The 14,311-nt window shown below is 44.6% G+C and overlaps 1 protein-coding gene across 2 annotated transcripts; it reads left to right on the plus strand.

Moving 5' to 3' along the window:
* On the plus strand, positions 341 to 12,908 carry RDH11 (retinol dehydrogenase 11 (all-trans/9-cis/11-cis)). 2 transcript variants are annotated; one of them, XM_013967249.2, is made up of 8 exons: positions 341 to 710; positions 1,817 to 1,922; positions 2,768 to 2,886; positions 4,397 to 4,552; positions 5,962 to 6,066; positions 7,229 to 7,438; positions 9,034 to 9,229; positions 10,965 to 12,908. In XM_013967249.2, exons 3-8 carry the CDS (start codon positions 2,772 to 2,774, stop codon positions 11,104 to 11,106), a joined length of 924 nt encoding a protein of 307 aa, XP_013822703.2. In that variant the 5' UTR covers positions 341 to 710; positions 1,817 to 1,922; positions 2,768 to 2,771; the 3' UTR covers positions 11,107 to 12,908. The 2 variants fall into 2 exon arrangements, with proteins under 2 accessions (XP_013822703.2, XP_005686059.1); XM_005686002.3 differs by lacking the exon at positions 1,817 to 1,922 and having other exon boundaries at positions 390 to 710.

Raw genomic sequence — 14,311 nt, forward strand, 5'->3', positions numbered from 1 at the left:
ATCTTCAGTTAACACTCAAACACCAGGAAAATTATACTTTCTATTTCATGATATGTTTTTATTTCATTATAATTCAAAAGACACGAAGTGATTCTCCTGTAATGTCTTCAGGGACGGATTGCTTCTGCTCCTTTGGGTGAAGGAATCCCTAAAGAATTTCTACCCCACCCCCCACCCCCATCCAACTGTCAGACTCCAACCGCTCCTCTCCCGTGTAATCAGCCTTATTAGAACATTTTCCTGACGCCAGTATTTGACCTCTAGAAGAAACATGCGGTAACCGACTAACCATAATTAGGGAAACCAGTGAACCAGGGTCTGGACTTGGGCACCAGCGTAGAGAGGACTGGGGAGATTTCACGGTGGCCAGAGGGGCCATGGGAGAGCTGGTTGGACGATCCCAAAGGTCCTAGATCCTAGCCGGTTGGGGAGTCCTTGCGTATCTGGGGCAAGATTCAGCTTCTCTCCGAGTCTGGGAATTGGGAGCGCACATGCCAAGCTTCGGACTACATTTCCCAGAAGGCTCTACTCCCCGGGTTGCCGTAGTTTACCAGGGCGTGGCTTGGAGGCGAGGCCGCAGTCGGCGAGCACAGTTGGGGCATCTCGCTGCTGCTTCGGCAGCCGCACGTGCCTCCCGGCGAGATGGTTGGGGTCCTGCTCCTGCTCCTCCTTCTCCCCTTTCTCCTGTACATCGCTGCACCCCAAATCAGGTCTGTGCAAATGTACTGCCTTCCTCTTAGAGAAATCTGCGGGGCGCAGGGCGAGGGGAGACATACCTCCTCATCGAAGCTCTGAGCTTCAAAAGGAGGACAGGAAGACTCCCTGCGGGGTTCCAGGTAGGGGATGTTCGGTGGGTCGGAGGAGGTCCAGCTGCCCGGGGAGAGGAGGGCGAGATCGGGAGACCCCCAGGTCGTGGGAAGAGGCTGCAGCCGGAGCACCCTCTTTGTTTCCTCGATGCCAGTCGTGACTACCCAGTCCTCTCTACCCAGTGCAGCCCACTGTTTGCTCTCTTGTTGCTGTTGGATTGGCTTATCCTCTGGGCAGATGCTGTAAAGGAGAGAAATGAGAGGGTTTCCTCACTCTTGCCTTCTAACATGCCTTAGCAGCATAAGTAAGGGGTGGGGCGGCGTGGGGGAGGGCGGTCCCGAGTCTTTCCTGGGGTTTTGGGGTGAAGGGGAGAAGTTGAGGGTCGTGGTCTCTTCACCAGGTGATAATCAGCCAATGGCTGGCTTAGTGCCCCAGAGAATCAGCAGCGAGTTGCCGGACAGGCAGCCTGCTGATTGGTTCTGAGTAAGTCACCAGTAGTGACGGTGGACCTGTGACTGCAGAGAACACTCCTTCCCTCGGTAGGGATTGGGTGGCGTGGAAGGTCCGAGTGGAACTGGAAGGCGCGCTAGATCACCCTCCGCCGTTTCTTACACATTCACTCCTTCGTTCCTCTCCTCGCTCGAGCCGATTCTCCAATTTTGTTGTTCCTCCTCTGAACTCGCCGCGCTCCCACCTCTAGAAGCTCACACGACTGCGATACTCGGATGAATGCGCTGCTTTTTCTCTTTTCCGCCGCAACATCCTCTGATCCACACAGAATCTCAGTGAAACGTTGAACCTGGCGTGCTGCAGTCCATGGGGTCGCAAACAGTCGGACACGACTGAGCGACTGAACTGAACTGAAAATACTGCTCATGCCTCAAAGAGATTTTTCTAATAAAAGTTATACCCCAAGGATCATGTTCCCAACTTACCAAGCTAGGTCACGGGGCCTGGACCAGAGCTGGACTTTCGTAGCTGGTTGTCTCTTTCTTTCCTGCTGATTAAGGAAAAGGAACAGCTGGGTTGAGGTCCTCGTGGGTGCTCCTGGAGAAGCGGAATGAACGTGGGAAAACTGAGCCGGGAGGATTGTCTGAGGAGAAAGATACTCGCTGGTGGGCACCTTGCTTCCTTATTGGCCTGTTTGTTCTAAGCAGGAACTTGAGTGGCTAGCAGTGTGTGCTTTGCAATTTTCAGTGAAACATTTAAATTACAAATGCGAAAAAAAAATGAAAATAAAAAATGCGTATCCCAGTCAATTGATTTCTTTTAAATTGAGTCCCCAGGCTTTGCAGAGTAAAGGACAATCTAAGACCTAATACCTGTTTATGCATTCATTCCTTGGAGAAGTAGGGTGGTGTATTGATTAGGAAGAAGGACTTGTACTGATTAAACCGGGACTGGAATCTCAAGTTCTGCTCTGTACTTATTTACTTCATGTTTTGCCTTATTTTTAACTGTTCATGTGTAGGGAGCTGGGGGGGGCGGGGAGGAAGGTGATTGCTTTCATTTTGTCCCAGGTTGACAAGCTTTCATAATTTTTAACTTTTTTTGTTGGGTAAGCTGTTTTATTCAACCATAAAGGCCATAAAGTGCCCGTTTTATCGACCGATTAACATCAGGGAACCAGCTCTTTCTTTTTCTAGGCTGAGGCTTGTGATTTCCTCAGCCCAAGGAAGAGCTCCACCAAGAGCTCAAATATTCATCCAGTTCTTATACTGCAAGGAGCTAAAGTTAAAAGTTGCCCTTACAATAGAATCATTTCTGTCCTTAAGCAAGAGCAGAAAAAATTTGAGCAAGAAAATCTTAAGAGCAGAAAACTTTTGTTTTCTTTCCTCCAGTCTTCCTTCAGTCTGTAAAAGGACAGCCGTCAGCCTTGGGATGTGTAGATAAGGGGGTGTTGCAGGAGCCTCTGGCTAAGGCAAAGAAAATGAAGAACTGATAACTCCTCTGTCTGCAGGAAGATGCTGTCCAGCGGGGTTTGTACATCAACCATCCAGCTTCCTGGAAAAGTGGCTGTGGTCACTGGAGCCAACACAGGCATCGGGAAGGAGACCGCCAAAGAGCTGGCTCGAAGAGGCAAGTCTATCTGCTTTTAGTTCCCTCTCGCTACTAGCTTGTTTGTTTGTTTGTTTGTTTGTTTTTAATTGAAGTATAGTTGATTTGGGGCTTCCCTGGTGGCTCAGGTGGTTAAGAATCTGCCTGCAATGCAGGAGACCCAGGTTCAATCCCTGGGTCAGGAAGATCCCCTGGAGAAGGGGATGGCTACCCACTCCATTATTCATGCCTGGAGAATCCCATGGACAGAGGAGTCTGGCGGGTCTACAGTCCATGGGGTCTCAAAGAGTCAGACACAACTGAATGACTAACACCCTTATAGTTGATTTTACAATGTTGTGTTTATTTGTGTTAATCACTTTGTGTACAGCAAAGTGATTCAGTTATACATACATTCTTTTTTATATTCTTTTCCATTATGGTTTATCTCAGGATATTGAATATAGTTCCTTGTGCTATACAGTAGGACCTTGGTGCTTATCCATTCTATATGTAATAGTTTTCATCTGCCAACCCCTAACTCCCAATGCATGCAACCTGCTCCCTTCTCCACCTTGGCAACTACAAGTCTGTTCTCTGTGTCTGTGAGGCTGTTTCTGTTTTGCAGACAGCTTCATTTGTGTCAAATTTTAGATTCTACATGTAAGTGATATCATATGGTATTTGTCTTTCCCTTTCTGACTTCACTTCACTTAGTATGAGAATCTCTAGTTCCATCCATGTTGCTGCAAATGGCATTATTTCATTCTTTTTTACGGCTGAGTAGAATTCCATTGTGTATATGTACCATATTTATCCATTCATCTGTCAGTGGACATTTGGGTTTTTCCTTATCTTGGCTTTTGTGAATAGTGCTGCTGTGAAACAAAGGTGCGTGTATCTTTGGGAATTATAGTTTTGTCAAAATATATGCCTAGGAGTAGATTTCTGGTTCATATGGTAATTCTATATTTCCGTTTTCCAAGGACTGTTTTCTATAGTGGCTGCACCAACTTATATTCCCACCAACAGCATAGAAGTGCTCCCTTTTCTCCACACCCTCTCCAGCTTTTGTTATTTGTAGACTTTTAATAATGCCCATCCTGACTGGTATGAGGTGATAATCTCATTGTAGTTTCGATTTGCATTTCTAATAATTAACAGTGTTGAACATCTTTTCATGTGCCTGTTGGCCCTCTGTCTTCTTTGGAGAAACTTCTCTTTAGGTCTCCTGTTGCTACTGTTATTTTATCCCTTGCCATGATGACCATTTTCATTATTTCCTCCCAGGCTTGGAATTCAAGAACATTTGAAGGGCCCCACTGATCTGCTGATCTGAATGTTGTACATGTTCTACATATAATGGATATAATGAAAAGTGTTTATTAATTTTTCTTTCCTGATTTATTCATCAGATACCTCTTTGTGAAGTAGGGGTAATCCCTTTTTAGAAACAAACAGTAGAAAATAATATTTAACATTAGAATTAAGTCTTTGATGCTCACTCAAAAACAGAGCCAACAGTTTGTCTCTCTTATATGTTGGTTGACAGGAGCCCGTGTGTATTTAGCTTGCCGGGACGTGCAAAAGGGGGAATTGGTGGCCAGAGAAATCCAGATGATGACAGGGAACCAGCAAGTGTTGGTGCGGAAACTGGACTTGGCTGATACTAAATCTATTCGAGCCTTTGCTAAGCGATTCTTAGAAGGTAGGTGTCCAACTAGGGACTATGCTGTGGGTCTTGCAATCAACATGGAAGACTTAGCTAAAAGGAAAAGATTTCTCTCCCTCTCTGACATCTAGAAATGCTAGACAAGATACAACCAAAACTTTTGGATTCATAGTGGAACTCATTAGTAACAAAGGGAAATCCTCAAGAGGCAGGATAAAAAGTGACTTTGAAAAGTCATAGCAGACTGCCTCAGTGGTCCAGTGGTTAGGAATCAACCTGCCAACGCAGGGGACACAAGTTCGATCCCTGGTCCAGGAGGATCCTGCATGCCTCGGGGCAACTAAGCCTGTGAGCCACATCTTCCTAGAGCTCGCTCTCCCAAGAGTAGCCCCCTCTTACCACAACTAGAGAAAGCCTACACGCAACAACGAAGACCCAGCAGAGCCAAAAATAAATAAATAAATAAAATTAACCCAAAAATGTCATAGTAGTGTGTAAGAACTAAAGCCAAAAATCTCGTATGTGTACCAGAACTCCATCTGGGCTTTAAGGTCTGGAGTCCAAATATCCATATAGAGATAAGAGATGAGTCCTCAGGACGTTGAGGGCTGGGTTGCTGTACCTGAGGCTCCACGTCAGGCTGGGATCCACAAAAAGTCATCTGGTCCATGGTACAGGGGCTTAGAAAAAAAAAACCCAGCCCAGCTGCTCAAGGATATGACAAAGAAGCCTATCGTCTCCCTAGGGGGTGGGTGAATAAAAGGTCATCTGCAAGAAATTAGAACTTCAGGCAGACATCATGTATGGGGGCGGGGGGAATTTCATTCACATCACTAACTGATGCGAGAAACTTAAGCTGAGAAATTAGCATAGAACCCTGTAGTGTCACATCGAAAGCAAGTCCCAGAGCACTCTGTAGACTTTTTCCCTCATAACCCAGGGATCCCGGCCTCCCAAGGAAAACTTCCACTGATACATGCTTTTAGACAAAAATCACAAATGGTATGAAAAAAGAAATCATAAGAGCATTGGCAGTTGAAACAGAGGTGAAATCAGTGTTTCTTTGGGGGCCTGAAACCAAGTGGCAGGGAGGCGTACCAAACATCCTGTTTTTCTCTTATTTTGGAATTTCTCATTCAGCTGGGGAAGTCTTTCTATTGGGAGAGATAGAACACTTCCCAAAACCAATGAGTCAGTAGGTCCTGAATTGGAAAGATTAGAAAGGCCATTTGGTCATGTCATGTGGAATTTTTCCCTATAGTAAGAGTATGTAGGATTCAACTAGGATCTTAAAATGAAAAACAATACAAAATAAATATGAAGGGAAAATAGAGGAACGATTGAAGCCATGCATCCCCCTTTTCAAAGCGTGGGTGCGGGGCAGATTTTGAAGACATAACAGCCGTGGCTGACCACGTGCACGCTCTATCTCCTCTTCCCCGCAGAGGAAAAGCATCTCCACATTTTGATCAACAACGCAGGAGTGATGATGTGTCCCTACTCCAAAACAGCAGATGGCTTTGAGATGCATATGGGAGTCAACCACTTAGGTAAGAAATCTTGTCTCATCACAAAGCTAAAGGGAAAGTTAAATTCTCATTGGAAATCTTAGGGTCATATGGTGCCTTCTTTGTGGTGTGAATGGACCTCTGGGCCATAACAGACCATAAATACATTAATTTAATAAATAGTGTGGTCCTGCCAGAACGCTCAGGCTCCTTTGAGGTTCCCCCCATTTTTTAATCTGTGTTTCACATTCAGTTTAACTTAACCTAATTGGAGTCGGTGCTATGTTGCTTTCTTTGTAGCCACCCTGTGGCAGCATCAAATGGAGGCCATTGGCTCTTAAACAGTTGTTACCTAGTCCAAGCTTACTCTGCTCACTGCACGACAGGCCAGTGAATCCGAGAGGCGCGGTGTTGAGGCAAGGAAGAGACTTTAATAAGGAAACAGGCAGACTGAGAAGATGGCAGGCTGGCACCTCAAAGTAACCATCTTATCAGGGTCTGGATACCAGGTTCTATTATAGATCAGAGATGGGGATAGGTAAGGAAGCAAAGTAAAAAGACCGTTAATCTTGCAAACATCTGCTGGAATGGCAAGCCTCAGGCATGGGATGTGTTAATTTCTCCCTTCCTGCCATCCACAGGGGGACAGGGTTCTAAACAAAGGCACTTTTAGTTTAACAGCCAGGCAGAGGGGCAGGATTCTCTGAGGCAAACCATTCTGTATGATTTTAATAACAAAAGCAGCAAAGAGCAAATCAAAGAAACAGTTCCATCTCGGGGTCAGTATTGGCTTCCTCCTGGCAACAGTGATGTTATTAAAAGTTGGAATAAGATATGACTTCAGATTCATGAGGGCTTCCCTGGTAGCTCAGCTGGTAAAGACTGCCTGCAGTGCAGGATACCTGGGTTTGATCCCTGGGTTGGAAAGATCCCCTGGAAAAGGGAACTGCTACCCACTCCAGTATTCTGGCCTGGAGAATTCATATTCGCATAATCTAGACCTCTATCATAGAAGGATGTCGCATGTCTTGGGCTGTTCCTATGTCCCTAAACTCTCATTGAACTTGTTCTGTAGTTACTAATGAATTAATGAAGCAAAAGGCTTTATTATTGGATTCTCTGTCTCCCATAGCGGAGCCTGGCTCACCACTACTCCCTTTACCCCCACATTGGCCCTGAAATCTGTTCATTCTTTTTCTCATAGGTCACTTCCTCCTGACCCATCTGTTGCTAGAAAAGCTGAAGGAATCAGCACCATCGAGGGTGGTGAATGTGTCTTCCTTAGCACATCACCTGGGAAGGATCCACTTCCATAACCTGCAGGGCGAGAAGTTCTACCAATCAGGACTGGCCTACTGTCACAGCAAATTAGCCAACATTCTCTTCACCCAGGAACTGGCCCGGAGGCTAAAAGGTAGGCTTAAAAGTAGTGAGTATGGAGACATGGGTCAATGGGAAGTAGCTAAAAGTCACCGGAATCAGAGCTGTTTTCTGGAGCCCATCTGATGGACAGCATCTGCTTTCATGGCTCTGCTTGGGTATGGTTTTAATAAACAGCCCACAAATGAATGTTGGAGGTGATGAGGGAGTCCTGAAAGTTTGGCTTTGGTATTTACTAGCTGCACGACCTGCAGCAAGTTGCTTAACTTTTCAAGACTTAATTCCTCATATGTAAAGTGGGACTGCTTCATGGGTTATTGTCATGATTAATTTAAGCCTCATGAGCAAGTCAAGGTTTTTGACTTCTAGATAGAATGGAGGGACCAAAACTGGCACTGGCTACAAACACTAGGATAAAAGAGGTCCTGGGACTATAGAAGGTGAGGGTTCAAACCTAACAGCAAAGGTTCAAATAAAAGGGAAATGTATGCTTGAGGAAGGGAGTCTCTAGACACAACCAGAGGTCCTTAGCACAGTCTACTCTGGATTTCCAATAAAGAGTAAGGAAATCCAATGTGGACAATTAAAAGTGCTTAGACTTGAGGCAAGCAGATCAGGCAGAAGGAATCAGACACAGGCGCTTCATTACTGGAACAGGAGTGTCAAACCACATGAACAGCTGTGAGATGGGGAGGAAAGTCTATGCCTAGGGCGTGATATCCTTTATCAGCTATGGATGGATCAGGAGGACTGGGTGGTGAAAATCAACCAAAAGTTGGTCAGGGTGCTAGGGGGGCCTAGAAGTGCAGAGATGGGTCCAGCTGTGAGGATCAGACAAGAGCAAGAGGATACACAAGTAAGGACACCTGATGGATGAGGATTAGGTGGGAAATAAGCTGTGATGCAAAGAAAGAAACCTGGGCATGATGAAGAGTCATTCATTCAGCCATTCAATAGCCATGTATTCAGGGCCCATGTTATTCTACACCCTGGATTAGGGGCTGGGGGTGGAGTGGTTCACATCCAACAGGAGAGAGAAATAATTAACAAGTTCTAATCCAGCTGTCCCATGTGAAATGAATCTAGTAACGCATGAATAATTTTCACTGTGAAAAAATGTTCCAATAATATGGAAGTACACAGAGTTAGAAATGAAAAGCGCCCTTTACTTACTCTTCTCTGTCCCTCTTCTGCTTCCCCTCCGCTGCCTGCCCCAAGAAACCACTGTCAACAACTTGACGTGCACCTCTCCAATTATTTTCTTGTGCGTTTAACTGTGTCTATACCATACATAAGGAACTGAAATTCTAACATAGTATTTTAGAGATCTTTCCATATAGTACTGGAGATTTACCACCATCAGTGAAAAGGCAGCTTTAGAAAGGCAGTGATCAACAATGTCAAGTGCTTCTGAGCGGGTCCTGGCTCTGCTGCTTCCTGACAGTTAATAGCCACGCTGAGCCTGAATTGTAATCTGTGAAGTGCAGGTATACATTACTGTGAGGAGTGGTTGTGACAGCATCAGGAGAACAGAGTCCATAGCAGGCAAATGTCCGTTCACGTCTCCTGCCCTCTTTGGCCATTCGGCATCATCAAGTCCTGTCTTCCCCTTTCTATATGGCTTCCTAGCATCAGGCTCTGGCATCACAGTGTACTCTGTGCACCCTGGCACAGTCAACTCTGAACTGGTTCGGCACTCAGCCCTCATGAGATGGATCTGGTGGATTTTCTCCTTCTTCATCAAGACCCCTCAGCAGGGAGCCCAGACCAGCCTATACTGTGCCTTAACGGAGGGTCTAGAAGTTCTCAGCGGAAATCACTTCAGGTACGAATGTGTCTGTTTTTGAAAATGGAATTTTATTGCCTGTAGGAAATTATTTGGATTTGTCTGATACACTATACCCTTTAAATATTTATTTATTTATTTATTTATTTTGGTGGGGGCTTCACTGGGTCTTCATTGCTATGTACAGGCTTTCTCCAGTTGTGGCAAGCAAGGGCTACTCTTCATTGCGAAGCCTGGGCGTCTCACTGGTGTGGCGCCCAGGCTCCAGGTGTGAGGTCTTTAGTAGTTGTGAAACATGGGCTCAGTTGCTCTGGAGCAAGTGGGATTTTCCTGGACCAGGGATAGAACTCATGTCGCCTCCACTGGCAGGCAGATTCTTAACCACTGGACCACTAGGAAAGTCCTGAAATAGTATAGTGTGTTTTTTTTTAGTAATTTTATTTATTTTAGGCTGTGCTTCAGGGGCTTTTCTCTAGTTTCAGCGAGCTGGGGCTACTCTCTAGTTGCGATGCGTGGGCTTCTCTTTGCAGTGGCTTCTCTTGCTGTGGAGTCTGCGCGCTCTAGGGCAAGCGGGCTTCCGTAGTTGCGGCAAGTGGGCTCAATAGTCGAGGTTCCTGGGCTCTAGAGCGTAGGCTCAGTAGTACTGACGCACGGTGTTAGTTGCCCCGCAGCATGTGGAATCTTTGCAGACCAGGGATTGAGCCTGTGTCTCCTGCATTGGCAGGCCAGATCCTTTACTGTGGAGCCGCCAGGGGAGCCCCTAAAACGGTATAATCTTAAAAATTGTTTCTCACATGACTTCAAAGATTGTGATTCCCTTTAGTCAATCATTAAAAAAATAACCCTTCATTGAATTCCTGCTGTGTGCTAGATGCAGAGAATACAAAAATGAGTAAAAGAATTATTCTTGAGAAACTTTTTTGGGCAGTAAAGAGTTGGGATATCTCTCCTCTATTTAATGGGGACTTAAAATAATTGGAATTACAACAGTGAAGAGAAGGTATATGAAACAGATGGGACCTTATTACCATTTCTTTTTTTACGATTTTTTTTAATGTGGACCATTTTAACAGTCATTTTGAATTTGTTACAATATTGCTTCTGTTTTTGTTTTGGTTTTTTTGGCAATGAGGCATGTGGGATCTTAACTCTCCAACCAGGGATCAAACCTGCACCTCGTTGGAAGGCAGTGTCCTAACCACTGAACCACCAGGGAAGTCCCTGCATTACCGTTTCTTTTCTCCTATCATCTTTTGTTGGTTATGAAGCTGACTTTACTTGTTCTTTGAGTTTAAAAACACTTATAACTGTAGGTACACTGCTGAAAGAAAAAGCACTTTTTAAATCACTCCAAGCATCTATGAGCAATGTAGTATCTCAGCCACATGACACCATACAACTTCTTACAGAGTTGACCTTACATACATATTTTAACAAGATGGATATACACAGGTATCAGCCAGGCACTGATATTATAATTAAATATTTATATATATACACACACACAAGGGGTATATAAAGACTAAATGATGTATATTATATATCAAACAAACATTCTGATCCCAGGTGGTCTAGTGAGCTCCAAAATGGTTCTGGCCCCATTTTTCTCTGGGGTAAAGACTGGAGAATGAAGAGATAGGACAAACACTGGTCCTGCGAAGCACCCAGAACACATGTCATCCCCGGGTTATTTTTCTGTCGTGTTCCTTATGCCAGGCGGAGGGCAGACTGCATTCTTAACCCTGTGTGCTAAGCCTCTCTCTTTTTCTTCCAGTGACTGCCATGTGGCATGGGTCTCTGCACAGGCTCGTAATGAGACAGTAGCAAGGCGGCTGTGGGACGTCAGCTGTGACCTGCTGGGCATCCCTGTGGACTGGCTGATGATGGCAGCTGGACCCAAGAGAAGCCTGAAGTAGACTACTTAGCACGCCCTGCCAAAACGATTCTCCTTCAGGATGGCCAAAACCTTGAGCACAAAGCACACCTTCCAACCTTGCCTGTTTGATGCCTGACAAAAGCCCAGTGTACACTGCCGGATTCATCCAAACACCTTGTATTTGTCCAGGTTATTTTGCTCCTATTACTGCCCGTTACTAGAGATAATATAGGCTAAGTAGACCCTCAGGTGACCTCCAAGCTCATCTTTTCCTTCTGAAGCCTCTTACCCAGGGGAACCTAAGCTGTGGCAGAGGTTGATTGATGGCACTTTGGATTAGTTTCTATCCTCTTTGTCCACAATGTAGTTCTTCTGAACCAAACAACCTTCAAGGGGAGGCATGATTTAGCCTCAGCTAAACTCTAGGAGTCCCAGTGGCTTGGCTCAAGGGCAGGGTTTGTCCTTCTTAAGAAAACCACCATGGCACCAATATCTGAATTCTTCCAGCTCTTCACTGAATCTGGATTGTGGCATGGCTTTATCTCTGACAACCTAAAGCCACTGCTGCTAAAACACTTTCCCATGCCTAGATCACAGAACTTCCTTTTCTAAGAAAGTGGAGTTTACTGGATGGCAGAGATTTGCGGAAAGGCAGAAATAAACATCAGATTTAAACTGTCATTCATTTTTCTGCTGTTTCTCAAATCAGCAAGAAGGTAGTGGAAAAAGCAGTTTGAAAAGATAGGCCACTTGACTTCACTTACTGACCCTGATTCATGGAGGCTTCCTCTTTGTGCCTTAGTTTCTCTTAGAAAACCAGAAGAGGAAGGCTATTTAATGATTGTCCCTGAGTATATCTTTGTGTGTGTTCTTGTGTTTTTAAGCAGTTGGGAGTATTCAAAATAGTCACAAAGGAACAGTATTAAACTGGACCCTAGTGCCGATAAGTAATCAGACCTGTGTCACTCAGCCCTTGATACAAATAGGAAATGAACTCTATCCAAGAAGCACATGGGTAGCAGGGGAGAAGTCCAAAAAAGAGCAGAATCCTGGAACGTAATGCATGCAAAGGCAATGAAGGGGCTAGAAAAGGGTGTTTCTTTTTTTTTTTTTTTTTTAATGCACAGCTAAAGATGGTAAAATCCAGCAGTAGAAGAATTGAGGGTGACTACTTAGCAGCAACTTAGCAGCACCCTGTGTTCAAGCATGATAAGGCACTGTTTTAACAAGCATCCGTCAACCTATGTGGCAGAAAAGCAAAAACAGTCCCCGACCCGCTCCAATTCTTTATTCAGCAAAATTATCTTAAGGATTGGTATTGGTAATTATGGTCATTTTAAAACTCTTGCAGGGCATTTCCTTATATTACCATGACAAGATTAAAATGTCTGCTGTGTAGTTTACTTGAAGAATGTTTATCCAAAGTAATGGAAGTCTGAGAAATTGGAACACAAACATGTTCCATCACTTGCTTGGAGTACATTCTTTTAGTAGAGTTTGTGATTTTCTTGGACTAGTAATTACATGTTCACTTTGGTGGAGAAAGGAGTCATAGGACCATAGTCTTCTCATATTTGTAAATAATCTTTTGTTGAACTTGTTTTGACCATTAAACTATATATTTAGATATGGTCATTTTATGGAAAAATTGGAAAACTTTTGATAATAGTACAGAACTGAATTAATATTTTACTTAATTTATATTGAACTGTCAATGACAAATAAAAAATTTGATGATTTACCATGTTTTTATTTACCAGAATAAAACCTGTAATAATTAAGCAAATTTAATTTGAGTCAACAGAAGAAAGCAATTAAATGAAAGTTTAATTACGGTCAAAAGAAGAAAACACTTTTCATTACTTTGGTTATGCAATCAGTCCTCATTCATGAGGATAATTTGTCCCAGAGTTTGCCACAGTGCAGTCTCAATTCAAATGTTATTAACTTGGGTTGTTAATAATTTGATTGTTGATTCACCCATTTCTGCTAATCTTTTATGACACTGTTCAAAGACCACTTTTTCCAACCCAGGCTATTTATAATCTTTCCTTTTTGTACCTGCCCTTTCTGTAACACAATGCTATTCACTGCTACTAACAATCCCAGACTTTGCTATCTCTGAATGCTCAATGAATACTGGTGTCTCAGTGATAAAGAATCCGCCTGCAGTGCAGAAGACTTGGGTTCCATCCCTGGGTCAAGAATATTCCCCTGGAGAAGAGAATGGCTACCCACTCCAGTATTCTTGCCTAGGAAATCCCCTGGACAGAAGAGCCTGGCAGGCTGCAGTCCATGGAATCACAAAGAGCTGGATACAACTGAGCGACTGACACTTTTCACTTTCTTGGGACTTATCACAGTACACTGCTACTAACAACTGCAGACTTGGCTACACAGAGAGCTCAACAAATGTTTGTTGAATCAAAGGCCAATGAACTCAGTCTAATAAAAATAAGGGCCCAGGAGATATATACATCACCAAATCATTTCCCCCTGAACAGTCAAATGTATCTTAATGTGTGGGCAGTCTTCAGTATTGGGCTGCCAAGGAAACATTTCAGAATGAACTCCATAGGCAAACCATGTAATCAACGGAAATAGGAATTTTCTCCCACTAACCATGGGAACCCACAGAGTGCAGGAAAAGGCTTTGTAATCGTTAACACATTACACTTAATGGTGAAGCCAGGTCTGTCTTGCTCACTACATTATACGTTATCCAAGCGATGAATCTTTATTCACCAACACATGCCCAGAACCCAGCATAAAGGCTACAGTTAAATTGACAAACACCTGCTGAGTGAATGACTGCATGAGCAAGCCGATATATGAGCTCAGCCCAAATAAGAGGCTGAGTGCATATTTGAGGGGTCTCACTGCTGTCCGGGGGCCACTCCTGAAAGCATGTCACTCCAGTCACCCGCTCCCCGATAAAAGTGCTTTCAACTCGGGGGCAGGCAGGCACCTGGTCCAACTATCTTCTGAGAACTGAAAGCTAACAGCCGGAATGTGAACTGAGGAAATCAGTATAGTCACACAGTGCGAAGATAATGACGACGACGGCCAGGTGCCAACTGATACCCTAACCGCTGCGCATCACGGTCACGCCGGCGGCCGCGGTTACAGCAGGACCACCGCCCCCGGCAACTCGTGACTTCCGAGTCGGAGCGTCTTCCGTGCCGAACTACAACCCCCGGCATGCACTGCAGCGCCCCCCCACCCTTGCCGGAAGGCGGGGCCCA

The sequence above is a fragment of the Capra hircus genome, chromosome 10 (genome assembly GCF_001704415.2).
Source record: "Capra hircus breed San Clemente chromosome 10, ASM170441v1, whole genome shotgun sequence".
NCBI classification, from domain to species: Eukaryota; Metazoa; Chordata; class Mammalia; order Artiodactyla; family Bovidae; genus Capra; species Capra hircus.